The sequence below is a fragment of the Dromaius novaehollandiae genome, chromosome 22 (assembly GCF_036370855.1).
Source record: "Dromaius novaehollandiae isolate bDroNov1 chromosome 22, bDroNov1.hap1, whole genome shotgun sequence".
Taxonomy (NCBI): Eukaryota; Metazoa; Chordata; class Aves; order Casuariiformes; family Dromaiidae; genus Dromaius; species Dromaius novaehollandiae.
The window spans coordinates 7,692,140-7,719,430 of record NC_088119.1 but is presented as its reverse complement, the minus strand read 5'-3'; the positions used below and the strand labels follow the sequence as shown (position 1 = coordinate 7,719,430).

The window sequence follows — 27,291 nt, the reverse complement described above, 5'->3', positions numbered from 1 at the left end:
TTTGCAATAAATTTGCTGTACTCAGGAAGACAATATTTCTTCCTCAAACACTAACCCCTATCCATGCTGTATTTCCAGGAAGAATTTCAGCCATTTCCATTTTGCTTATTTACAACGAGACTATTTGCTGTCATTTACAGCAAACAAAACAGAAATTTGTTATCAAACTTGTCACTACTGGAGACAACAGACAGTAAACTGAGCCATGCCTTGGTCAACCCAAATGCTTCAGTTTTACATTAGAGCAGTCGGAGAATCCCGGCACGAACGTGTCGAGCAGCTGTTGCCTACAAGGCTCTGGCAAGCCTTTAGGAAGAAAGTTGCTCCTACTAAAGATCCCAGGGGAAAAAAAAAAAAAGAAAGAAAAAAAATCACTCTCTTTCTCTGCTGATAAGTTTATTTCCAATGTGGGCTGCCAAAAAATCTTTATCCCCCAGGGGAGACAGCTTTGAGGAGAAGCAAGTTATTTAATTAACGTCTAGGAATGGCAGGCAGAAGAAAGGCTACTTTCATCTTTCCAACCAGACCTACGCTATTGTTTTTGACTCCTCAAAGCTGTGTTGTAGCACTAGCGTTCTCCAAGTCATTTCCCATCTAAAATGCTCCTTTTCAGCATCTTCTGAAGCCTTTTGAAAATTACATGTTTTAGTAGAAATTCCTCGTGTGTGGTTCACGGCTGTGTGCGAGAAGGGAGGATGAAAGAGGAGAGAGGAAGTCAATGCCACCCAGCTCAGCTTTCCACCTTACCTTGCTGTGAAAATGAGCATTTTTCAGACATTTATCCTGCAGTCAGTTTTCCTTTTAAATATACCAAAAAAAATGCAGTGAATGAAGACTTGGCACTCCAAGATTAAATCCAGTCATCAAAATTTTAAGCCTCCGTAAGTTCTGCTTAAAAGAAACTTCCCAAATGGCAGAAACAGGACTGGCCAGTGCTGAAGTGGAAAGCTTCCTTCCCTCTTCCCAACACTTTTATATCATTAAATGTTAAATTTAAAACAGATGAGAGGAGAACGCAACAAAACATGAGTACTGAATAGCATTATCCCTATTCCATCTCCTACCACCCCACAGCTCTTTTTCTCCAGCAATCTGGAGACTCAAATATTGCACTGACACTAAAAAAACAAAAAGAGACAAATTGTCAAAAAAAAAAAAAAAGATACCTGGATTTACTGTAAAGGACATTTATTCTAAAGAAAGCAGCAAAGAGTTTCATCACTTCAATCAAATTTCAAGTAATCTTGCTAATTTATTATTTGGAAAGAAACCATTTTTTGCAGTTTTCTACGCAGAAAGTCCCAATCACCAAAGCGCTGCGCTCAGATTGCAAGATGAACTTCCACGAGAGAAAGAGCAATCAAACGGATACCGAAGCAAACACATTTCCCCTTTTTCGTATGAGGTAATTCACAGAAGCGGATTGCAAGACAAGAAAAAAATCGATTCGTTAACAGTCTTTGGAATTTGGGAAGATTCTCTGGACGTCCCCAGAGGTCCTCCAAAGCCCACGCAACTACACTACCCCCAACGAGGGGGGTTCGCTTCTGTTTTGAATAGTACGCGTTGGACAAGCCAGGCTGCCAAAACCTTTCTAAACATTTAATACAGCTTAATTCATCTTCGATCACGGAAGAAAAAGACATTTAAACCAAAGGTTATTCCCACAGAAGAAATAAGTGGGACATAACCACTTCCAAAATTAGGCTCATCTTCCTCAGAGTATGTTTTCCTGTTTTCTGTAGTTCAGCCGTGAAATCATCTCCATTTTTTATTTACACTGAGATTTGATTACAGTAATATTTGAAACATAACATATAGCTGTGAAGCTGTATTAAACTAGAAAACATTCTAAATCACTGTTACCCTTTACATTAGAAATTTTTTTCCACTGCCTGAGATGGCTAATTTAGAAGTTGGAAAGGAAAATTAAGGGAATATTCATACTTGGTGAATGGCTGTCCTTCGCATGAGAATGAGAGTATTTGGTTCATTTAGCTCTGTAACTCATCCCTAGAAGTTAATACCAGATATCTAGGAAAAAATATGGAAAAAAGGGCAAGCACGTGATGATCAGGCTCCTTTTGCAGTCCCTAGCACATTGTGGTGCAGGGAGGTGTTACCTCCCAAAGCCACCATAGATTTACCTTCCATTAATGGGTCCAGTTCCTTTCCAAAATAAGCTTCCAGCACTCACAGCACCTTGCACACAGCTTCCCACAACTTAACTACAGCTTGAAAAACCACTCCTCGCTTCTGAACCGGTGCCCCAGTTTGGAAAAAACGACCTCAGCTTGGTGGCCCATCCACACGTGCGATGGCTTGTCCAAAGAAATTCCAACGGAGCGGGAAATGACGCCCCGTTCTGCTTTTCAAAACTCGCCTTAACTTATTCCCAGCATATTCCATTTATCCAGGTGAACATTAATTCTGTGCTGTAGAAGAGTTTCAATTAATTTGCTCCATAAATACTTGATGCCGTAATAACCACCTGCCATCCACCAGTGTTAAGGAAGTTATAAGGAGGTTACCCGGCAAAGATAGCAATTCAGCTATTTCATCCCAGATCCCCTAGCGAACACCTTCTGGTCCCAACGCTTTGCCACCACTCTTCTTGTCAGGGTGTTTTTACAACCTGCTCTATCATTACTTTCATTTGAGACAGACCCACTTGTTCCCCTACAGAAAGAAAGGCTCCTACTCGTGCTGTTAATTTGGCACATATGAAAAAAAGAAAGGCCCTGTCTTCCTTCAAAAATCTATTTATGCCTTGATCATCTATGCAGCCTGCAGACTCTGTCAGGCTACCTTTGCCTCATCTTGTCAAGAAAGTATCTGTTGCTAGGGTTTTTTTTGCCCTTTAGCTTGTTTTGGGTTTCTTGGGTTAGCGTCTCATCTTTCTTGCATTTAACTTGCCTGTTTTCCTCCCCGAGACCCAGCTTCAGCTCTCTGAAGGATACCTTTCTTCCATCTAACACTGCTTAGCAAAACACGTTATTTTTGTTCTTTTTCAAGACTTAAGCAGCTGATAACGTGTTTGCTCAGCGCCTCTACCAGGGTGGGTTCTGAAAGTCTTTATGCCACGTACAAAGATTTTATTCCTCTAGCTGCCCTTCTTCGCAATTTTTACCAAACTTTCTCATTTTAAATTCATTCTCTGTTTTAAAATTCAGCACAACAGATGTGGTAGGCTTCTGGCTTTAACTGCTTCTGAATTATCACCATTACAGAAGGGCTCTTCACTAGTGGAATTAGGAATCGGAGCCTGCATGCTACCCCAGGACCACGATAAGAATTGCATCTTCTCGCATTAACACCTTGATTACCCAGCCACTGGCAGTCTGCGATTTCCATTCTGACACTGTTGAGACGACATTCACTGAATCTCCTTAATGTTCCTCCTTCCTTTACCCCATCACCACTTCCTTGCAGCACGTCCCCGGTGGCTCTCCCCAACATGACCAAGCAGCCGGCCACACAGCTCCAGTTCATCAAAGCCTAGAATTTCATTCTGGAAGAATTTTCTTGATACACTCAATTTATTGACCTAGCTAGTCCTTAATCTGACTTGGCTCCGATTTGGCCAGATATATGCGCTGAGACCACTGCCCACCCACGCTGACCAACACCATCCATCCTTTCGCTGTAGCGTCTGTACCTACAACACCTGTACCAACCGCCTCTTCCGCGAGGACCGCGCACGAGGCAGCGTAGGGCTGGTCTGCAGTCTAGCGCTCCTCTATTATTTCAGCAGTAAAAAATTAAAAACCGTACTAGTCATGCAGGGGAGCTGAAAAACAACAACAAAAACAAATTATTTAGGCGTCGATGCAAGAAAGCCTGACTATTTATATGTTGCTTAAATATTTTACAAGCAGCCAAGGACGATCAAAGGTAGGCATCAAATTATACAGCCAAATGAGAGGAAGGAATCTGAACAGAAAAGTGCCGGGGGCAGAGGCAGGGAGTAAAGCTAAGCTGCATGCAACCAAAATCTAATTCATTCGCATAGCGTAACCTTACGACCATACCGAGATATTGTCATCAGTCAAAGACACAAGGCCAAATAGTAAAATATCCTACCATTCAAAGCCCAAATAATTCCATGTTAACTATAAAGAGAGCAAGAGAATGAGTATGCAAGATGAGACCCTGTTCACTACACCGCACCACTGTTTATGATCAAAACAATACAGCAGAAAAGCTTGTATAAATTCCTTACTTGATAAAAACATTTAAAATGAAGTTAAGATGCAAACGGATACAGAGATATTATTTTATAGATGTGTAACTCATTCAAATTTTGCTATGCTAAAACTAATTTAGTTGGTTTAGCTGACAAAGACAGACCTATAATTACACTGATATTTAGGCATAATTACGAAAATGTAACGATATGAAACTGTACTTAGGATCCATATTTCCTTGCTGGTAGTAGATACATAGAATATCATACCCTTAGGATGAAGCTACCTATCAAGTGAGACCACGATACAAACCTGAAATAACCAAACGTGTTTGCTACGCATCTAAAAACTGTATTATTTTGCATTTAAAACAATTCTTTAACTGAGGAAATTGCTCCCGTTCAATGATCTTTAATGTTTTTTCAAATGATTTATTCTTGGGTTTTTTAATTGTTTTTTATTTTAAAAGTAAGTGAACTTTTAGAACTTTATTTTAGAAGTGATGAGCTGTTTTATCAACCTATACTTCCACAAAGGAACAGGGACACGGGTCACTGTATGAAACATAGCATACATAAATGATTTAATTAAAATATCTAGCTGTCTGTATGATTAGTGTGGGAATACACCCAGCTAAAGCAGCCAGCCAGCCCGGGCGTTCCTCGGTTAGCCAGCAGACACGCACAGCAGAGCAAGCCTAACCGAATTTGGGGGGAGAAGTGGCCCTCTCCGAAGTCCGACTTGGTCTTTCCAGCGAGAATCTTGCAAAAATTTCGAGTTTCGGCTTCCCGCATCCGGCGACGGGCAGAAAGCTGAGCAGTTCCCGTTCTTGGCCTCGAGGCACAGATCGCGTCTCCCTCCCTTACGTAATCGCCGGCCGTGCTCCAGCGCGCACGCTGCCCGGCTGGTTTCACAGGATACGGCCACATGTGCCACGCAGGTGCCTGGGACAAGCATCGAGCTCCATTAGGCCAAACAGATTTTTAAAATAGGAGGGAAAAAAAAAAGCCTCTAATGCAAGAGCCGGACTTGATCCAGCCCTGATGGCCGGAGACCTGCTGGCAAAAAAAGCGCAGAGCTGCTGCTCCTCCTCCTTCCACTTAACCAACTTTCCCACCCAGAGAGAAATTTTAAAATCGGGTGCTACGACGAGGGGATAACGGCGAGACCTGCGGCTCCGCACCCCCCTTGGCGGGCTATCCGCCACGAAGGCGGCTCCCAGAGCAAAGACACGTTTTATAACCCAGCCGCCTCAGAAATCGGACCTTATTCCCAAGTCCGACCCGCTTAGTTTCTTCTCTGATTTTTCAGTGCCTTTGTCTTCCCTTTTTCTCTGTTACCTTCTCCATTGCCGAATCCAGTGGTCTTCCTCCGGCCATCACTACATCTAACAGTGGCCCCAGCTCCCTACGCAGCCCATACCTTTACCTTCCAGCCTGCCTCTCTCTCACCATCCCTTCTCTCCTCCTCATCCTCCTGTTTTCCCTTGTGGGAGCCTAAAGCGCTTTGCAAGGTACCGCAGCCAGAAGAGCTGCCTCCAGACCCTCCTGCAGCCCTTGCAAACAGATGCGATGCTTTGCAAAACGGAAAAGAGGAGATCAAGAGCCAGCAAGCCAAGAGGTGAGATGTGATTAGACCAGCAGAGAATAATATTAGGTTTAAATTATCATCTGCCAATCCAGTTTACAAAAGCTGACCAACACATTGCATCTGCTTAGATCTTATGATATCTATTTAAAACAAACTATACTACAGCTTTAGAATAAACATGAGATGAAGTTAAAAATCATGATTACCACATAATGAAATACTTATAGCGCAGGGCCACTTACATCACTATGCGCTGAAAACCAAACCCTGATGCTTTAACCGAGCACTAGTTGGATGCAAACATGAAAGCAGAAGTTTAATCCCGTGCATATAAACAAACCACACGTGCAACATTGATGTGGTTGTCTCGTGGCAGTGCTGTGTGTTTGGCAATCGGAGAGAATGTCTCAGCACTACAATAACATATTTACACATGCATAAAAGCCTTCCGTCCAAATATAAACTTTCAGCAAATCTGGTACGAGATGAAGCTACGATCTGTAGCACTAATTCCGCTACTAGAGGACACCGTCAAGTCATTCACCCTCGTGGCCTCGTGCAGCGTGCCCTCGTGTTAAGTGCAGCAAGGATTTGTCTGTGTTCCTGTGCAGGTATAGAGTTTTCTCACCAAAAGAAGTGATGTCGTGGTGACATTTCTTAATATGAGCACTTTTTTTCTGACATCTGAACCTCTTTCTGCTCTTGGAGCACCACACGTTCTCCTAACTGACCCATGGAGGCACCATTGCCCACTGCTCCCAAATGCCCGGCCCCTCTGAAGCACGAGTTCATCCTTTCCACTCTTTTAGATGAATGTTTGAAAACATCTTAACCTAAGGCAGAGGCCAATATAAATTATCAGGTCAGATGGGAAAAATTTGGACCACCTTCCCTCTCCCCATCCTCCAAAACAGGAGGCTTATAAAGAGAAAGATTAGGCAACCTAGGTACCTACAAAATATCAATTCTAGCCATAACAATAAAATAATATAAAAAATAACAACAATACACTTCAATGATACAGAAAAGGAAAGATTCTGGAATTACAGCAATGACCCAGTTAACTCCGGAGTAAGGAACCGAAATAACCCCATCACCCCAAACAAGTCACACGGGCCGCTAGGACAAGGTCAGGCAGAGCTACTGCTCCACATCACTCGTTTTTCTTGTGCAAAACAGAAAAACTTTCAGAGATGTTCTAATATTTCAGAAAAACAACAAACACGGTACTCAGTGGCCTATTATTTAAACTATTAAAAAAAGCTGATGCTGCAAAAGAAAGCAGCTGGTTAAGAAATGTATACACACATATTATGTACTTGGAAAAATCATCCTGACCCATATTTTGGTAACAAATAATGCTTTATTTCTTATATTCTTCTCAGGAGGAAGATGGATTGTGCTGCTTCACGTTCTGAGGATCAAAATCCATTGGTAAAGGTTTATATCAACGCAACGTGTGCAGGTATTTAGGGATACAGTTTGAATACTGGGCCAAATGCCTCTTTGATACAACTCCAAGCCATATTCACGTGGTTAAATCTGTCCTATATCTACAAATGGAATTAAACACCACCAACAGCAACTCAAGGGAAGGCACTAGAGAGCAAGGAAAGAGAAAGCGCCAAAGGAATGGTCCAGAGCGGTGATTTACTCTTAAATCAAGATAATTTTCCCATCCGTTTTGGGCAGTAGCCATGGTTCTGTGCATCAAAAAAACCCCAGACCATGTAGTTATGTAATTAATGACCCTACCATAACGCCCAACCGTACGCATGCTGCAAGGACTTTTAACACACATCACAGCTCCAGACTTGGTGATGACACTGGGAGCTGTGATGAGACCGAGCAAAGTTTCCTACACGATTAGAGGCGATCTGGTAGAAACCGCATCAGAAGTTAGCTTTTGCAAAAATAATGCTTGGTCTTAGGAGAAATAATCCAATGTGATCATGCAAAACGTAGGAAGAACAGTTTAGGAAGCGGGTTACAGAAGTAGGAAAGGATAAGAAAATAAGCGACAGTTTGAGAGGAGACCCGTGAAGGCCCCTTCTGCTCATAAGCAAAGGCATGATTAAGGGCACCAAACTTCCTTTAGGGACTGCTCTAGGAGCAAAAGGAAAGGTGCCTCCAAAGGAAAAAAGATGGCCTGGTTTAACTCCACATTAAGGCTTCCTACACCACCTTCTCCTGTTGTAGGAACTTTTTAGCTATGACTAAAAATTAAGCTTCTCACCCAACACAAGTGTAATCTTGACAGCTGCTCCATTTTGTGTAGCATCAGTGTGAAATAAGGACAGATTTTCATCCCTGAGCTTTTGAAAAGCCAAGGAGGTTCAAGGCTTTTATTTTATTTTTAATATTATCTGCATTAAACACAAACCTTTGGGCTTCTCCCTTCACTGCAATGAAGAGCTGCTATCACCCTTTCCCATTTATAGTCCCATGACAACTTGTTTACTCTGTTCGCTGTGAATCTGAACTAGTTAAACAGCCTAAAAGCAAAAAAAAAACCCTGGGAAAGAGCAAATTGTACAGATTTTGTAGGCCCAGCAGGCAGTCAATCTCACAAGGCAAACAGCAAGAGAAAACACGTGGGATTTGGTGCACATCTCCATTATGATTTCTGTTCTGTTAATATGAAAAGCAGTTGTGTGTCAAAACACGACAGAATAGGTTTCTCGTCTTGTAAATACCGTTCTGGAAAAAAAAGCATCCTAAAATTAGCTAGTGATTTCCAACAGCAAATAAATATAAGCCAATTTTTCCCTTTCCTCCATTTAAAAATAAAATAAAAGCTGCATCCAAGCTACCATGAAATTAATGCAGAAATGTCAGGAGTTTGACAGCTCTCTAATGAAAGAAAAGCCCTCCACCCACAGTTTGGCTTAATTCAGAAAACTGCAAATACATATATTATTTAGCTATATAAATTACAGAAGCAGCTTTGTAGCCACACAAACATGAAGTGGGAAATTAAGCAATTCCCACATAGAGAGTTATGTTTAATTAAGAAAGCTGAGTGCACGGAGGTGGGTGCACACACAGACACATCCGTACACCCGCCTTCTTTCTGCAGACCCAACCGGTGTCCGCACAGCTATACGTCCGTCAAAACAAACCGCAAGTCCAAAAATAATGGATGAAGCATCATAAAAAAGAATAGTAAGGACTGACACAAGAGGAAAAAAAAATTCAGGTATCTCTGTAAATGGAAAAGCCACCTCCTCCTCCAGCAGGTTTTACTCCTGGACACAGTATAGGTTGCCCCACTAGAATACAAGACAGCATTAAAAATGCAGACGCCAAAATCATGATGAAATGTTGCCTGTCTGTGTGTTTTACTTTAATTCATTAACCCTGTCTGAAAAAATAACAAGTTTTCTACTTCTATTAAACCTGAGGATAACCATGGCTGGCAACGCAGCCAAGAAAATTAAATGGAACAGGAATTATAGCCAGAAAAGACACATTACACATCCTGAAGAAACCTGAATCTACTGGCACACTTGACAGATAATTCAGCCCTTGGCATTCCCGGGCAGGTCAGAAATGCAAACCAGAGCAGGCCCCCCGTCCAGCCTCTACTCCTACATGAAAAATCTGAATTTTAGATCAATGCCATGTCAAAAATCAATAAAAAACATAAACATATTGTAAACACTATAGTAAAACTCCTAAAAAGGATGAAAGCCTGCACTGAAACCACCACTTTTCACCACAACCTCTCTCAAGAATTAGGGGAAGCATGAACACTAGGGACCTTAATAGCTTTTCCTCAAACGTTACCTTTTTAACATTTATTAATATATTAAAACAATTATTAATATATTTCTATTTTTCCCCGGTAGCACTGAATTTAAAACCTCACTTTTTTTCTAGTGAGAAGCAAATTTCTTTAAATAATCTCTCCCCCCCAGCACGTACGGGTCTGATAATCCACTCCGTTCTCATTTGTGCCCAGTCCGCAATACAAAAGAAGACCCTTATCTCAATACCAGCGCTCTAAGATTAAAAAGGACCCGTGGCAGTTTTCAGCCCAGTCCTCAGCAGCTCTCTTAGATTTTAGTATCGCCGAGAAAGTGGGATTTTTTTCGCTGCACGTCCATTTGTCCGGGCAATTCTGCGCACCCTCGCAAGCAGGGGGCAAACTCAGATTACATAAAACAACTAAAAGAAAAATATGCAGAGCAGAGCAGCCCTCACTCGGAATAAAAACCTCCTAATGGCTTCCCGGTCCACGGCAAGCGTTAGCATCCTTCCTTCCACATCGCTTTTCCGCGGAGTTTAAAGGAGGCCAAGCAAAGCTTAACGCGACCGAACCGAAGTCCCCGCGAGACAAAGCGGATACTCACCGGGGTTCGTTCTCTCGCCCCGGGAAGGCGGCGAGCCCGTTAGTTCACGGGTAACGACGCCCTGCGAGCGGTCCTCCGGCGCCGACGCTCCTCCACCCGGCGCCCACCGCTGCCCAGCGCCGGCTCCATCCTGCCGCTCCCGACGTCAGCGTGATGTTACAGGTGCCACCTCCCGCCGCTGATGTCAAGCCCCCGGTGCCGAAAGCGCCCGAGCGGTCCCCCCGCGGCGCCGCCCGCCCCCGGCGAGCATCACCCACGCGTCTCCGCGCCCGGCGGGGGGGAAGCGCGCTCCGAGGCGATGTCGGGATCGCTCCCGGGCGCCGGGCTGCCTCCCTCGGTACGGCACGGGGCGGCCTCCGCTCCCGGGTGCCGCAGCGAGCGCAGCCTCCGCGCCTCCCTCGCGGCGGGGGCAAAGTGTTTCTGCACGGCTGCTTTCCGCGGCGGTGCGGCTCAATCCGCTCTTCCGTCAGGGTGAAACGCCGAACGGAGGGGTAAACGGTGGCGCGGGACCGGCGGGCGCGTGGTTCGGGGTGCTGCCCTGCACAGCCGGAGCGAGCGGTGCAGGATGCAGCCGGAGCAGCGCTGATGAATGGTGCAGTGCTGCCGTTGGCATGGCAACGGGGGGGGGGGAGCAGCGTGACATGGATTGTGGGAACCATTTCTACTAACAGGCTCGAAAGCCCTGGGATGCGGCTTTAAAGCTGCAGCATCCTTTTCTCCCCGTCGGCATCCCTGTTCGCATCTCAGCACGGCCGCAGCGAGCCAAGCCACGCCGCTCGGGAGCGTTGCGTCAAAGCGCGACGCAATAACGCGATTTTGCAGCTTTTTCGAGGCTGCTCGGAATTATTACGTCAAGAAATGACCTGGAAAAACCAGGGTACAAAGGGAGTGCCCTCGGCGGAAGCAAGCCCGGCTGGAGCGACCCGCAGCGCCGGCGGGCAGCTGAGCGTCCAGGCAGCACCGGCGCCCGCCGGGACCAACGAGCATCCCGGCACCGACCCGCACATCCGCCGCCGCTGCCGCGCGCCGAGGGCTGGCAGCGCCCCAGAGCGTCTTCAGGTAAAGCAGGGCGATGGAAGCCAGCTCACGCCCTGAGTCACCCAGCGCTACGCACCGCTGCGGCTCGTACTCCACGCACAACGCACATGCCGCACGCGGAGGACAGCTTCACGTTACGCCATCGCCAGATGCTTTTTACTTAACGCACGGCCTCAAATAGACAAATACATTGCAGGAGCTCTGCAAGCACTTCAGGCCAGGCTACCACCAAACTGCAGCCCTGAAGTCTTTCCCTCGCTGTCCAAATTTCAACTTTTGGGAATTCTTTCCCTTTATCGCTCTGTGTTACGTGCACAGGCGCAGACCCTGACAGCTCCGTGGGTGGCTGTCACCTCGCCGCTCACGCGCACACCTTCGTGTTACCTCCGAGGGAATAAGTTGCAGAGGGCTGCAATTATTAATCTGCTTTTGTCACCATTAGACGATTAAAGTTGGGCTTTCCAAGCACAGAGATCTCGGCTTGGTTAGTCCCCCAATGGCAACGAGCCTGAAGAATATCTGCCCATTTGCTAAAGACATAGAGAAGGAAGAAAAAAAAAATGCAAACTGTTCCAAATGAAAGCTATTAAGAGCGCTCTCTTTCTAGTAACAATCCTATCAATAGGTATAAAAGGAGGATGCAGAAGCACCCAGCACCAGAAATGAGGTAGGTGATGGAGTTCAGGGGATGCTGCCGGCGGCACCCAGCCCAGCCGGCTCCATCAGCGGCTCCGTTGCACCCCGGCGACTCCCCACAGGGTCCCGGCAACTTCCCCATCGCCCCAAGTCTCTTTGGGAAAAGGCCGGTTATTAATTGCCTAAACCCGAATGGGAATTTTCCCGTTCAGTCCTGTGCAGCTTCTTCTTTGGGAAGTTCCCACGTGCCCCACATGCAGCGGAGCGACATTTTCAAAGCAGCGGATGCGCAGTGAAACCCATGTGTTCAAAAAACATTCGCACATCCAAGCCACGCTGCATACAAGCGAAGTTAGGCCTCTGAGAACGTGAGCCTGAACATCTAGATCAGTTTTAAGGAAAAACATGATTTCATTCCTCAATTTTTGGAAGGTATTCTCTGCCCCTGTCTCTCTGCACCCAGGGAGGGGCACAGGAACACACTTTCTGAAAGGGCTCCCAAGTTTGCCGTCTGCCATCCAACAGGAAAAATAAAAACAGCCAAGGATGATGGCCAGTGAAACGACCTGCGGGCACCTAAATTTAACATCTGTGCTGAGGAGGAGTTAGGGGTGGCGCAGGGCTCTGTGCACCCGGCTAAAAGAATAAAGCATCGGTCGCTGCAGCTTCCAGCCCAGCATCTCAAATTTTAACCTAATAAAAGGCTCGTTACTCTTTTTGGCCTTGACTCAGGAAATCAATTTAAGGAAATTTAAATGCTAATTTTACCCCAAACAGAAATCAAACTGGTGCCTTCTACCTATTTATCCTAGGTTGGGGCAGGGGGGTTCCTCCTTTTTTTTTTCTTTAAACACTGCATGTTTTTTTATATTACTCTAATAAAACTGCTGTTGTGATAAAAAGAATTTAATAAATACAGCATCTGCTAAGGTTAAACATGCTGATTTACAGCCTGTTCATAGCCATTGCTACAATAGGTTGTACACGTAGGAGAGGGAGAGGAAGCCAATTACTTATGCTCCCCTGTTACTTCGCCCTTTAGGTCAGCAACAGCCTGAGTTTTCCTTCGTCACCATCCTAGTCAGCAGGTGAAAACGGTGACCATGCTGAATAGTTATCAGCCTTCACGAATGCAGCCCAGACTTGGCGTAGAGAAAACCCAGAAATCAAAAACGTTAGCGGGTTCCTCTGGAAAGCGAGCGGGATGTGTCCCCGTGCCTCCGGGCCAAACAGGGGCCTCGTAGTGCTGCCCCGATGGAAAACTAACCTGTTTGCTAATCGGTCGGGTTAAGGACTCCAAAAGATGAAATTCTAAAAACATAAAATACAAAATAAAAAAAATGCAACACTAATATCTGCTGGGCAAGTTCCCTGGTGCTATACAGGTTTCTTTTCCTTGTTGAAGGAAAAGTCAGACCCCAAAGCAAACCAGCCCCCATGACGGCCATGAAAGGACGTCTAGGTGCCACCTAGAAGCCACCTCAGAAGCTGCTTTCCTTTCCCCTGAAAAACCCACTCTAACTGACTGTACTGGAACAGATGCATGCATTTCTAGACCAGTCCAAGATGTTTTAGCCCCCGAACATAAGCAAATTGTCTTCTGAAAAGGCCGAAAGTCTTTCGTATTTAAATTTCTCTCTCTGAAGAATTCCAGAACATATAAATCTGGAATTTGGTACAGTCACGTTTTGTTGCAAACAGCCTTGGGAAACTAAATCTTCAGGAAAAAAAAATTTAAGACAACAAAGTGTTTTATGTAATAAATGGTACCGTTCCCCTATGCAGTCACTGTGCAGATATGGAAATTATTACATGAATGGGTTAGTCACACACAAATGTATGTAAGAAGCAAACAGCATGAAAAAGCCCCTACAATTGGATAATTTCTCAACAATTTTCTATGCTCTGAAGGTCGCTTTGAAAAATCCATGTGGCAACTGTCAGATGGACAAAAGCCTCTCTTTGTAATACTCCAGTTTCCCAGAATAACCCTCATCCTCTTCCAAAAGAAATCACTGCTTTTATTGTGCAGTATTAACAACTGGAAATAAGAACGAGACAAAGTGGAAGAACAAACAGCATCGCAGCCAGCAAGGCTCAGAGAAACGTCCCCATGCATTTGCTGTCAAACTGCCGGCTATCCGCTTTTCTCCCTAAGCTCTGTAATCACACGAAGATTTTGAACAAAGTTGTTTATCAGTTCTACGAGATTTAGTGTACGCTGCAACAGCCCTTACCAGAAACGCGGAGAAAAAAGAAACAATAAGCACACTGAAAAAGTAGCACGAGGCTGTGAACTTGTCTTCACCAACCTAACGCTAATTCCAACTTTTCTTTAATGAAACAGCACGGTCTGTGCTGACCTAATGAACAAAATGAAATATTTAATAAAAATGAGGGTCTTTACACATCACCAGTGTCCCCCAGCAAAAAAAAACCCTTTACTTGCTGAGCCAGTAAGTGGTCAGTGACCCCACAACCATCCCTTTCTGCAGCTGAAGGAGTCCTTTGCTTTTTCAAGTCTGTCAGATTAGCAGTAGATAAAAAAAGAGACACACAGTAAGAAATAGCTGAAAAAGAAACATGATAAATACTACGTTTAATGACTAAAATGAATAAAGCGCGTCGGAAATCATTACTCTCCCCATTCCTTCCCCATTACCTTAATGAAAGCAAACAAATTCTTATAATGACTGCATGAGGATGCAAAATAAGCACCTCCCTTTTACAATATCAACAGTAAATTAAAACTAATAATTTTAAAAATCATGCTAATCCACCAGCGCACCAAGACACGCTTTGAATTGTAAGCGTTTGAGGAGCGCCACTGAAGTCATCGAGACACGTACGCACAAAACATCAGCACGCGTTTCCATGCTATACTGGATCGGGTCTAGCTGGAGCAGGTATTCAAAACAGATGTGAAAGGGAAAATACGTGAGCTTAAGACAAATACAGGCAGTTTCCCATAGATTTTTGGGTTCGCTCAGGAACGCCAAACATGCCCTCCCCAAACCCTTGGAAGCTTGTCAAAGTCACCCATTTCTTCAAACTGCTGCCTGCCAAAGCCACCGCTCCAATCCCGAGAAGCTAGCGAGAGCCCGAACCGCCGCCCGGGCGAATGCAAGAAAAGCTTCCCACGAGCTGGGCGGTAAACAAAGCCTGACCTGTTGCCGCATGGAAAAAATAATTATCAATATATGCAGCTTAATCCGCTAGGCTGAACCGCTGCAGCTGGGAGGAGGAGGCGGCTGTTTCCAAGCACAGGCGCAGCAGCCGGAGAGCAAGCTGGACACGCAAGCTTGCCGTGCCCAAGGGGCAACGCTCAAGCCCCCTAAAAATATTTAAGAGAAGAGTAACGAACTATCCCAGTATAGATAGGAATAAAAGGTTACGCAGAGCTACAACAGGGCAGTGCACGAACAGAGAGGACTATAGTCAAAGAAGGTGATGGCAAGGTAATGAATGAGACTCGAGAAGAGGGAATTGGGACGAATATAAAGACCATGGGAGAAAACTCAGGTAAAACAGGAGCAAATTAGCTCTACATCATACCACATATTGAACAAGTACAAATACATGTTATGACTAGGAAAAAAAATGGCCACAATTCATTTCTCCATTTGTCACAGCCTCTGCTCTCCATGTCAGGGCGCTTTTGGACTCCACACCTGCCCGTTACTCTCTGGCACTGCACGAAGAAAGACTTCATTAAAAATACACGGAGCATCTCCATACGCTGAAGCACTGCAAACAGTGTATCTGCATCTGCAGAAAGGACTGACAATTAGAAAAAAACACTAGTAAGGCATTAGGGAGACTGTGCTGAAATGGACTGCATTGAGATGACTTCTCTCATCTACCAGACTTTACGATTTTAAAAGCCAGTAGTGAACATTTAAAAATCAAGCTCATTTTAGCAGTCACTCTGGCAAAGCAAAATCCGTGGCAAAACACAGAGCCCTCTTAGCTGTTTCATAAAAGAAATCCCAAGGGACAAAAATAATAGTAAGCAGGTCTGAACACCCCCAGCACAAGCCTGACTGGAGACTGCAAACAGAAGGACACTTAAAACTGGAAGTATTTCAAATGAATAAATAAATAGAAGACCCAAAGCCTCCCAAGCCCCCCAGGTATCACATCATTGGCCTTCCTGAAGGTCCCACTTACAACTACATCGTTGCTCTCATTTCCACTGAAAAGTCCTTTGCAGACCCTCATGTTATAAGACAGAACTTTTTCAAAGTCCTTATCAATTTAAAATTCACACAGAAGACAGCTGAGCAAGACAGTCAAGCTCCCAGCATCCTTTACAGTATTTTCATGGCTCTTTATTCTTTCAGCGTCGCCCTGATCATCCTTCACCTCCCAGACTCCGCTCCCACCAAATGGCCTCAACCCTCTGCAAGTTCCCGCAGAGGCAAAGCCGCTTCTGCATTTCTAAGAACACTCTTCCTCCCGCCCTCACCTTTTTCATGCCCTTCCAAGCTCATTCACTCAATTGCCAGCTCTGTATTTTCAAAGTCCTCTGAAGAAAACTCCCTCATATTTATTGAGGGAAGAGTATATGCTATTTGAAACAATTATTTATGAATAATAATACCTAATCTCAAATACTTACTCCATACACACGACTAACAGTTACTTTTCGGCAAATATAACTTCCTTTTATGTCTCTATGGCAAACTTTGGTGCCTTTCAAAATGCAGTAATAACCTACTCTTTACTATCACATGGTTATCAAATAAAACTGCTCTCTTTAGCTCGCGTATCAAACTTTAGCCTCTCTCCTGAAACAGCAGCCAAAGCTGTAGAAACTGGAAATCCAAACTTTTAACTGAGATTCCAGCACATTAATGAGCTCAATATTACTGATTCTCATCCAGGAAAATCAGATTATGATACACATGCAATTGTTAAAAGAGTTCTATAACAAATACAGGTTACATTTAGTAGCTTTTACCTGATTTGACTTTCATTTTTACAGTAAAAGAAATTCACACACACGCTCGAAAATGAAATTAAGACAAAGAATTACAAGTAGTTTTGCTTTTCTGAGTATTCTCTCCAAAAAAGCAGTGTCAGGTCACAAAAAATAATGTAGTTATCACAGGTACTTCCTGGCTGATGCAGAGGCATTTGAAAAATAATGATTTAAACACACAGCCCGTGATTTGGGACTTTACTTACATCATAAAACACAAAAATTGGTTTGTGAAATACAATGGAAACATCCACTATCAGGGTGCTGTAAAAATGGTTCTTTAATCGCATACTCTTTCTTGTTCACAACCTCACTAGGCATCTTTCTATAAAACCTCACCCCTTTAGCAAGCTGTCTAGAAAAACTAATAATTCCGCTGTTACTCCTTTAATTGTTAGAAATGCTCAGCTGGGAGTATTTTGTATCCATTCTCTATGTTAAATTAGCTTGCACGTGAAAAATTGCATAATTTCCTCTTTGTAATTACACATCTCTCTGGTTTGTAATTCTCCCTAACCTAAAGCTACTTATATAACTTGACTCTTACAAAATTTCCAAACTTCCCGACTAATTATTTCCATGTAGTCTCAAACTGGGAACGAGGCACGTTAAGAATCATAATTACTTTTGAGAAACATGCCATTGACTGCAATCTGGGGGGAGTGAGTTATCTGCAGTTTAGTGTGGAAACAGGCCCAGTTCTATAGATTTTACCCTTTTCTCCGCTACTTTCAGCAAAACTTCAGCTTACTTCAATTTGGAACTGATCCAAATCAGCATTTTAAAAAAAGTCTTACCACCACCTATGGCTGGTGTCACTTATCCTTCTGACCAGCAGAGGCATCAAAGAAACCAGCACATGTAGCTACGGATTCTCTGTTCTTTTCAGGCAGGTAAAATGCTAAGTTTGCATTGCTGTCATAGCAGTTTTCGTTGAACAAAATTGTTATTAAACAACCATTTCGAGACCAAATGCAGCCTCCTCAACATAAGCTAAAAAGGCGGCCCAGCCAAGCAGTGAATGTGATCAAAGACAGTTCCATCAACCCAGCTCCATGAAGTTGCTGCAAACACTAGCTAGGAGGTGGTGAACACTCAGATATGGATGCAGTTTATATCCAGGCGCCTAAATGCAGGTGCACAGATGTGAACAACTGTCTAAAGTCGCATCAGAACCAGAGGAACCTGGAAACCAGCTCAGAGGGCCCTAAACTGGACACCTAGGGCCGGCCAGCTGGCTCATTCCTTAGCTGCTGTGGACCCCAGCGATCAGAGTCCTGCAGTACAACGGGAGTTTAAATAGCCGGTGCACGGGAGGACGGCTACTTTCGGGTATCTTAATCTCAAACCAAATCTGATCTTCGCTGCCATAAATTTTGGAACACCTAAATTAGATGTACAGGTGGGGGTTCAAAAGGTTACAACACAAACTGACCGCTGCCACGGGCAGAGCTTAACACCTTTGAAAACGTCTTTGCTGGGTGACTCCCTGGAAGGGCTTCCCACGACCAGACAGTGAGTTTTCAAATATTAAAGGGAGCACGAGAATAACTGATTTGGAAAGTGCGAGGTGGGACAGGGAACAGCGATGGAGGCGGCAGGGAGTCTGCGTCAGGGCAAGACTACATTGCTGGGAGCCAGCGGCATTGGGGCCATACGGAGACAGGATAAAGGCACTATAAAGGGTTTTTAAAAAAAAAGAAAAAAAAAGTTATGAGGGTGTGAGTGAGAGGGAGAGAGAATGGTTTTTTTGGCCAATCTATTTCTTTCTTGTTATATTTATCTGTCATTTGATCAAAAAAGGTTATAAAAGGGAGATGACTGGCTCCGAAGAGGGGTCTGCCCACTGCTCAGGGCACAGACGACGAGAGAGGGGAGTGAAACAGGAACATTTTAGACAGCAGACAAACCCTTTTAAACTTAAAGCAGGTGAAAGATGTTATTTCATGGTTTTTGTGTGTCAAGTGCACTCAGACCAGCCCTAGCCAAACCACAGAGCTTTGCTCACTCTTCTGAATCATTTTCAATTGCTCCTTTCACCAGAGGGCAGGGAAAATAAAAGGCACAAAAGAGGGTCCCTTTTGTAAGCACAGATCCTACTGCATCAGCTAAAAATTTTTTGGAGGTTTCTGTCAATATAAATATAGTGCCCTGGCTGATCGTTTTTAAAGGTGGGCAGGGAGAAATGTCAGATTTTCCGCAAGAAGCAAGTTTCTCAAAACTGTTCCCAGTAGAAATACGATGTCAGGCTTTTAAATGCGTGTTAGCAGCCAGGTTCTTCCAAAAATCGAACTACTTTAAAACATTTAAGAGTTCAAATACCCAATCCCAGGAGACAAGAGAAACAAAGCAGTTTAAAAATATGTATGAACTATGGAAAAAAAACCCACTTTGCCATACTAAAACAAGTTTATCATTTTTCTGATGCATTCTTCTCCAAGCATTAAAAATTTTAGCATAAAATCCCTTAAAATTACTATAGCATTTTCATCGTTCGAAAACTAGAATACAAAGTGGAACTAAAATACATTCTGGTACTACTAGAAATGTCCTAGAAAACCAGAATATTTGTAAAACGGAGGGATCATTTTCAGAATAGAAAGATTTCTCCATCGGAGCGACATCCAATCCATTTCTTAAAATACTCTGATCCTGCAAACACTACGCTTTTTGACTACAGTAGGTGACACAGTAAACAATGCTGGCTTGCATGCAGAAGCTTGCTCAAAGAGTTTTCTTACAGATTTTGCACCAATGGACCTTAAAAGCCCCACGGAACTTATTTAAAGTCCTTACCAGTTAACTTCTTCACAGGTTGGAGCCGAACACTGATAGACTGATGTGTGAGTAAGGGGGAGGATGGAAGAGAGCGGGACATGCCCTCCATAATCCGAATGTGCTGCATACCTTCGGTCACTGGGAGTGGAGGAATTGCGTAGTCGGGTTCAAAAGCACAGTCGTTCTCTGTGGAGGTGCCTGAGAGGATGAGAAACACAAAACAGAACGGCTTAGAATAAAAGGAAGTCTACCGCTTTTACCATCGCTAGCCAGAGGACCGTCGGGGCTGGGGCGAGGGTGGCCTGGGTGACATCTCGCTGCACCTCCCTCAGATGCCTGCAGGCAGCAGCGACAGCGACGAGCTTGGTACTTCCCATGAAGAAAGGGCACTTCTGTGACAGCATCTCTTTAGGTTACAAACAGCATAACCGCAAAGTGTTTATTCTGACTTTTTTAGCTAAGAGCCCTAGAGTCACCAGTTTTACATCTCATTCAGACGCAGCAATAATCCTGCTACTGTTTTTGGCATGTTTAGATTGTGACTTTCTACTATAAAAAGATCAGGTTGGTTTAATTACGTTTTCTCTTCGTATTTTGATAACACGTCTTATTTATATAGAGCCTTTGGATTAAAACAGCTTTCATACGTTCTTTGAGCAAGAAAACGTGCTGGCCTTCCATCTGCCAGGTAGTATGGCAACCAAATTCAGTGCTGTCTGCCAGGGAAGCATCAATCTTCGGGAGCTGGTAGCTTGGAGAACAGTAAGGGAAGGCAGTGGTAGCTTAAAGACAGACATGTAAAAAGATACTAGGGATGGAATAGGCAAAGGTCTATCTGAGATGCCTACACGAAGAGAGAAGCGTTAGGAAGAAAAGAGGAATGAATAAGACCCTCTACAAGCAAGCAGCCCCACAACTCTCCATGGAACAAACTTGCATGGAAAAAGGTACCGAGGCCCCGACAAAGCCTGTATGGGGTTTACATGACTACTGACACACATGGAAGACAGGCAAGTAACGTGACAACAAGTGGAGACTTAACACCTTAAATGCGAATAACTGCTAACTATTGCAACACCTGCTATTGAGAAAGGAAGGGAAGGTCTTCTAAACCAGCACAAGTTTGGAGCCTGATGTTTTTCTTATTTGCTGCAGAATATGGAAACCTGCAATCCAGAACACTTGGTGCTCCACCTCTAGGCACAAAGATCATTGACCTTACAGAGTCGACTCATAATGTGCAAGACCATCTTAAAACCAGTCAGCTTATATTCCACTACAAATAATGGAACAGAATTGCACTTGCACTACACCTTGAAGAGCTGCATTTTAGCTTTTAGTGCCAACCACCGCTTTTCCTCCATCAAGGCAATTATTGATTTGCGCTGGATAGCTCTGTGTGGTTCTCAGTGGCTTGCATAAATATATTTAAAAGAAAGTATAACTCCTAGACAGTGAGTAGACAGAAATTGTCCGTGGAGAAGACAAAAGGAGAAATGCTTTCAAATACGCGGTACTTTGGAGGAGATGATGGACTAACTTCATTCCAGATATCCAAAGGATAATGTGAACGATGCAAAATATTATTTATGAGCAGAGGGAAAAACACATTCAAATAACTTAAATCTTGGACAAGCTCCTGAAACCTGCTAAAAGGTAGTGCAATTTGTGGCTAAAATCTACCCATTACTGATGCCACCTTTCAGGGACATCTCAGCATTTCTGTATGGTTCACTACAACTCATTAAACAAACACTAAAGCACATTACACAAACACTATTCCTGACAGTTCAAAATATGACTTCTACTTTTGTTTGCTGAACCTTTGCCACAGTTCATAGGAGTTAACTGCATATATGTTTGAAGTTTAATCCTTATAGTTTTGTTCTTAAATTTTTATGACTTCAGTAAGCTCTAATGAGTATGTTACAGTTTGATATATTTAAGTTTAACTCATTAGAGATTGCCATTATTGTCACTGTGAGCTAGACGCTGATGTTTTTTCTCTTCGTTTTACACGGCTTTAATGAAGCGTGCACACAAATGCTCTAATGGACTACGTCCCTTTAAGGGGAAGCAGGTCATTATCATTTTTTATCTTTCATTTTGTATTAAAACATGCCGTTGCTGAGAATATGCTTTTTATATTTTATTATGAAATATTTGGTTATAATTGGAGAAAAGTAGAATTACTGACTTTGCACTGCTGCTACTACCACTCCAGCTCAGGAGCGGCTCAGTCTTGCTTCGCAGCCCGCGACAGCCCAAGCGGGACGGACGGGTGCCGCTGTCACCCACCCGCCAGCAGCAACGTCTGGGCTAACGGCCCTCTCCAAAGTCCCTCCTCGGTCCTCTTCACTCACACGCGTGGGAAGCACTCTGGCGTGCTGAAACCTCTCATCTAACTTGGGTGTCCACAAAGTAGGTGCCTACATCTGAGCTAGCTGTTTCCAAATGCTTCCCAGGCAGGTCAGGACAAGGTTCATCTGACTAAGTGTTTTGGGTTCTGCTTTAGGAAAAGAAGAATCATACCCTGGACTCCACTGGCTACATCAGTCACCTCCCTGCCGACTGTAAAGGGAGTCTAGGGCTTGGATGTGCAACCACACTGCACACATCCACGTTCAGCCGGCTGAATACTGCCCCAGGGGCTGCCATTTTTCACGCATCCGAGCGTGCAACACTGCAACACTCACAGCTCCCCGGGTGGGAAGGCGGCTGCGTCTCCGGTTTCCTCCCATCAGGTGCCATGCCACGCAGCACGCAGGCAGGACTAACCGGGTTGCTTGAGAAGACGCATGCTCTCCAGAGCAAGCCCAAATCTTGCTCTCACACGAGAAACAGGACAGTGCTGCCGCTCAGCAGACTTCTGAAGCTGAAGTTTGATGCCACCTTGGTCCTTGATGCCACCTTGGTCCTTGATGCCACCAGCGGGCAATCACCCAAAAGATGCACAGGTTCTACTAATGCATTTGGGCAGAGTTTTTTTCCAGGAGGGCATAATTTGATAGCATGCTGCTACAGTAAAAAAAATTTGACTTCCTTCAGCTGTGCATTGCTGGTTGTAATTACTGGCTCCATACATAGCTTATCTGACATTAGCTGATACAGAACCTCACTTTTCTCAAAAGGGTTTTGCGAGCTGAACACCTCTGCTGACTCTGCAAGCCTATTCATAACCACGTCCCAGCGCTAGTGCTAGCTGAACATGAACAAATGCGAACCACGGGCATCAGTGCCAAATTTGGCATTTGCAGATTGGGCTGGCATTGACAAAAAGGATCTATAAAGTTTTTTTTAAATATATCTGGCGCCAGACACAAAAAAAAGATTTGCCATCACTGATAATGATTCTTAAAGTCAAAAGTTGCAGTTTCTTCAGACTATATTTTTAGTTTCTGTTGAAACCATAAACACTATATATCTTACTGCACTTAAGGCTCTGGGAAAGGTCTAAAGGCTCTGGGTGTTTTACCGATTACTGCAGCGCAGGTCTGCAGCGTCTTTGACCAACTTCTGGCACTTGCATAAAACTGGGAGCAACTGGGGGCAATATCTTGCACAGGAGGAAAAAAAATAATGGTAGCAGCTTTGCAAAGTTGTCAAAAGTATTTTCCCCTCTTAAAATCCTCAAATGCTTTACAAAATAACTCACAGAACATCCACAACAGACTCATACGAACACGTTTCGTCCCACAGATGTCAAAATTTTCTCATCTTGACGGAGTAAACAAGCAAACAAAGAAACTGAAATATTCTTAAATTTGTTTCACTTCTCTTTCAAATGATATTTAAAGAGAATACTACTATGAGGTGCATATCTGAACTTATTTCCTGAAGTATTCCAAGATAATTAAGCTTCATAAACAGATTCAATACTTGGGCATCCCATACTGAAAGAGAAAAGTTTAAATAACAGCGAGATTACTGCCTCGTTTCCGCTGGCTGGTTTATCTGAGCATAAGATCCCTGCACTCCTCCTTAGGGAAAATACTTGCTAACGTATGCAGGCTAGTAGGAACGTATGGATAGGGAATTGGGCAAGGTTAAAGTTAATACTTCAATGGAGCAAGAGAGCCTTCTCCTCCTCCTCGCAGAATTTACACGGGATGAAAGAAAGGGTTAACTCCGGCCTTATTAGAGTAGGATTAGAAAAAGAGTAGAAAAAGTAGTGGATAAAGCTCTCCCTTTTCCTTCGCCTCCCGACGCAAGGAGGGAACACAGTCGGAAAGCAAGGCAGACCTGATAAAACTACCTTTTTTTCCCTATACAGCAGCACCATGGTGCATCAGGACACAGGAGCAATCTCAATGCATGAGTTTTGCTGTATGGGAAAGGCAGCCGGGGTCCACTGCCACATCCACCCATCCAAATGGAAACATTTAGTGCAGAAGCTTCTGTTTCTCGGAGAAGTAGGAAGTTTTTTTGCATGTTTCCCTTTAGCTTTTCTCTCCCCCCCAATTCCCATCCACACTAAAACTTTCTGTTAACTATGGCTATTCCTATAGTCATACAAAGCAAATTAAGTGAGCTGCTTGGGGACAATTATGCTGTTTATAGCGTTGCATTTTAATGTAAACTGAAACAGGCGTGTCATGTTTTTTGCAAGTAAGTATTTGCAAAAAAAAAAAAAAATTTCCTCAAATGAGTATTTTTCCACAGCAACCCAAGATTCAGAATAGCTAGGCAGTCCTTACGTCGTAAGGACTAACTGCAAAGAAAGCGGGCAAGGCTCAGCCTTTGAAAGTCATACCATAGGGACTCTACTTGAACTAACAGCGTTTGGAAAAGGACTATTCATTTGGTATTCTCTAACAAAATCACAGGACGCCAACGTGATTTGAAGGCAAGCTCTCACTAGAGACATGCTTCTTTCTTATTTCTATTCTTTAACATATGAAATTTTAAAATAATATTAAAGAGAGCCTATGTTAACCAAGCAGTTTCAGTTGTTGACGTTTCCCAGGGTTTCGTGATTTTAGTCCTAAACCCCTATTCCCCCTAATTCTGGTTACAGGCTTCAATCACTTGGAATAATTTTGCCTGGGCAACGCTGGAATACTGCCAAAAAAGAACAATGGTCTGGGGAAAACATCTCTATAATAAGTCATTAGGACACCATGACAACAACAGGCTGGAGTCTAAATTAAAGGAAAATTATTGCTGCAATCTGAAGCAGAAAATGAGTCAACACATAGAGCACCTACTAGAGAGCCATGTTTCCATACGGTGCTTTTTAATCAACCTCGTGAGTGGTGTAAAGATACCTGCACTTTCACAACCCTCATAAATGAGCAAATACTTAAAAGCCTTGAAGTGAGCAACTTCTAAGGATACAGCAGCTGCTCCAGAGCTAAGAGCTGCTGGAGTGAGTGACTGCTCTCCTTGCAACACAGCCACCACAGTGGCTTTAACCACCAAGGCTATTGCGAATTGCGGGTCCTCAGTAATAAAAGAGTTTGTAGAATGAGTATTTAAATAATGTAAAGTCTGTTTTTCCTATCTGACTTTCTTCCTAGGACTTCCTTCTGCTGCCCTGCTCCTGTAGGATGAGACAAAACACAGCCGGTGGCGTAGAAAGCAGGTCTGAAACCACCAGGCAGGAGAAGGCACATGTCCCGTCTCTCGTCACATTGAGGGGTTTTGTGGGAAAGGCTAAATTGGTTATTGAAAGCTGCCTGGAGCCTCTCCTTTGCCATCGGGGGAGGAGGAGGTGGTCTCTGCACACCCCGGGTTTGCTCTGGCAGGTGATGAACGCTTTACACCACCTCTCGTACAAAGCTCTGACTGCAAAGTGGAGGTGCCGTGCACTTCACCGTGCCAGAAACTATTCCAAACGCTTTCAAACTATGGGAAGATAGCCAGCGTCATGCTCTGAATATTAGTAAACTGGCACCTATTGGAACGATCACGATGGGTACGAGAACTGCAGCAGAACAGACAGCCCATGAACAATCGAAAACGGATGAGGAAAAGGCCAAACAAATGAGAAATGAGTCTCTGCGGGAGAGCAACACTCATGTTTACCTTGCCCAGATCGGCTCTGGCGGGAGTCTACACTTGCCTGTCTTCGGTCTGGCGGCTCCTCGCTCCCTCCATCTGCACGAGAACCAAAACAGCAGAGGTAGAACATCAGAGTGGACAGGTCAGGCAGACGCAGCTTCCCCTGGAGCACCATCGCCGCTCGCGCGGCCACCGCAGGCCGGCCACAACGAGCCGGCAACGGGCTCCTCGGCTCTCTCTTCCCTTGCTCACTGCAAATGAAGCCCGTACGATCCTCCGGGAAAAAAGGAGGCTTTAAAAAGATATATATATTTTTTAAATTTTTCCTACTGACCCCACAGAGGTTTGAATGAAATGGAAAGCAAATTGCGCATCTCCAATTAGTTCCTTCACTTTGGACTGCTTTAATGAAAATATAAAAATATTAGCATATGATGAAATAGGCCCAGGAAAATAAAGAAAAGAACTTTCTTTTGAAATTGTTTCCCTTTAAAGTTATTTGTTAGCTAAGGACTGGGAAGGCAGGGAGGAACAAGAACACTGTTCATCATATCCCCTTGAAACTGTTTAGGAAAGCAGCTCCAGTTAACAAGCAACAAATCCATCCGGATAAACATAGAGTGGGACATTGTGCACAATATTATACAATTAATTACATGCTGGTCTTCATCGACCAGCCAACTAGATTAGAAACAATAGATATGCACATCAATACAGATGTTTGAGCACATGCAGTTTATGCAAGCGGAAAGCCAGGAGAAGTCTAGCTATGCAGATTGCTGAAAAGCAAAACCAAGCGTTTAAAGTGAAGGGTGCGTTAAACCTTACGGCGTGGGGGAGCTTTCGCTACCTTTAAAAATAGTTTTGGAATAACTGAATCCTTACAGAGCTGCTTTAGCTAAAAACCCAATAACCGATTTTAGCATTTATACTTTTTGATTATAATAAAAGCTGTATTTGATATACTTCTCTGTATGCATACAATCAAAGGTCATTCTTTTTAAAGGGGAAGGTGTTACGCCCCCAAATCAGTTCAAGTTTGTCAACTCACATGAATTGTATCTGTTGTCTGGTTTGAAGGATAAGTTGTATATGGGAGCGTAACGGTAGACTTGATGAAGTGACCAAAATGCAAGTCTTCATCCCCCCCAAAAAGCTAAAATGGGCTATGGAGAGGTTTCTTTTTTTTCCTTCTCCTCAGGCCTCGGTTTCACCTAAGCGATGTTCAGGCCTCCTGAACGGGTGCCAGCAACGCACTTTTCTGTCACCTTTGCATTTTTCCCTGATCATATGATGGCTGCATGTAAAGGGCAGCTTCCTAAGCAAGTTCACGCGGCCTGTGGAGCCCATCTCTTAGGTCAACGGCACACGCTCCAACAAGCCTTTCAGCCCGCCCGCGGTCAGGGAGACCACGGACCACGACATTTTCCCAACTCATTTTTCTGTTCTGGCTGCAAGCAGGATGCAACATTGCAAATACAACTGCAATGCTGAGATGCCCAAGGAGCCTTTGTTAGTTGGGAGTTATCCTCTTGGGGTTGCTTGTGCTGAGCCTTCCTACGGTTCAGCTGGCATAAAACAGTACTAATCTAACAGAGGATTAGAGACCAGTATCTCTGTGTTTTTACTTGCAACACACAACGCTGTTCCTGAACGCTGCTTTGCATACAGACTGAGGCACCATCACTGAAGGCCTGTGGCTATGAGCCTGGTTTGATGA

At 44.0% G+C, this 27,291-nt stretch overlaps 1 protein-coding gene across 4 annotated transcripts in view; it reads right to left on the bottom strand.

The window, feature by feature from the left end:
* Positions 1-27,291, bottom strand: part of TANC2 (tetratricopeptide repeat, ankyrin repeat and coiled-coil containing 2) — a 278,047-nt gene that overhangs the window by 126,114 nt on the left and 124,642 nt on the right. For all 4 annotated transcript variants that reach the window (XM_064524519.1, XM_064524517.1, XM_064524518.1 and 1 more), the window contains 2 exons: positions 25,596-25,667; positions 19,587-19,766 (listed from right to left, as the gene is read on the bottom strand). In XM_064524519.1, coding sequence (XP_064380589.1) covers positions 19,587-19,766; positions 25,596-25,667 — 252 coding nt within the window. The remainder of the gene's footprint in view (positions 1-19,586; positions 19,767-25,595; positions 25,668-27,291) is intronic.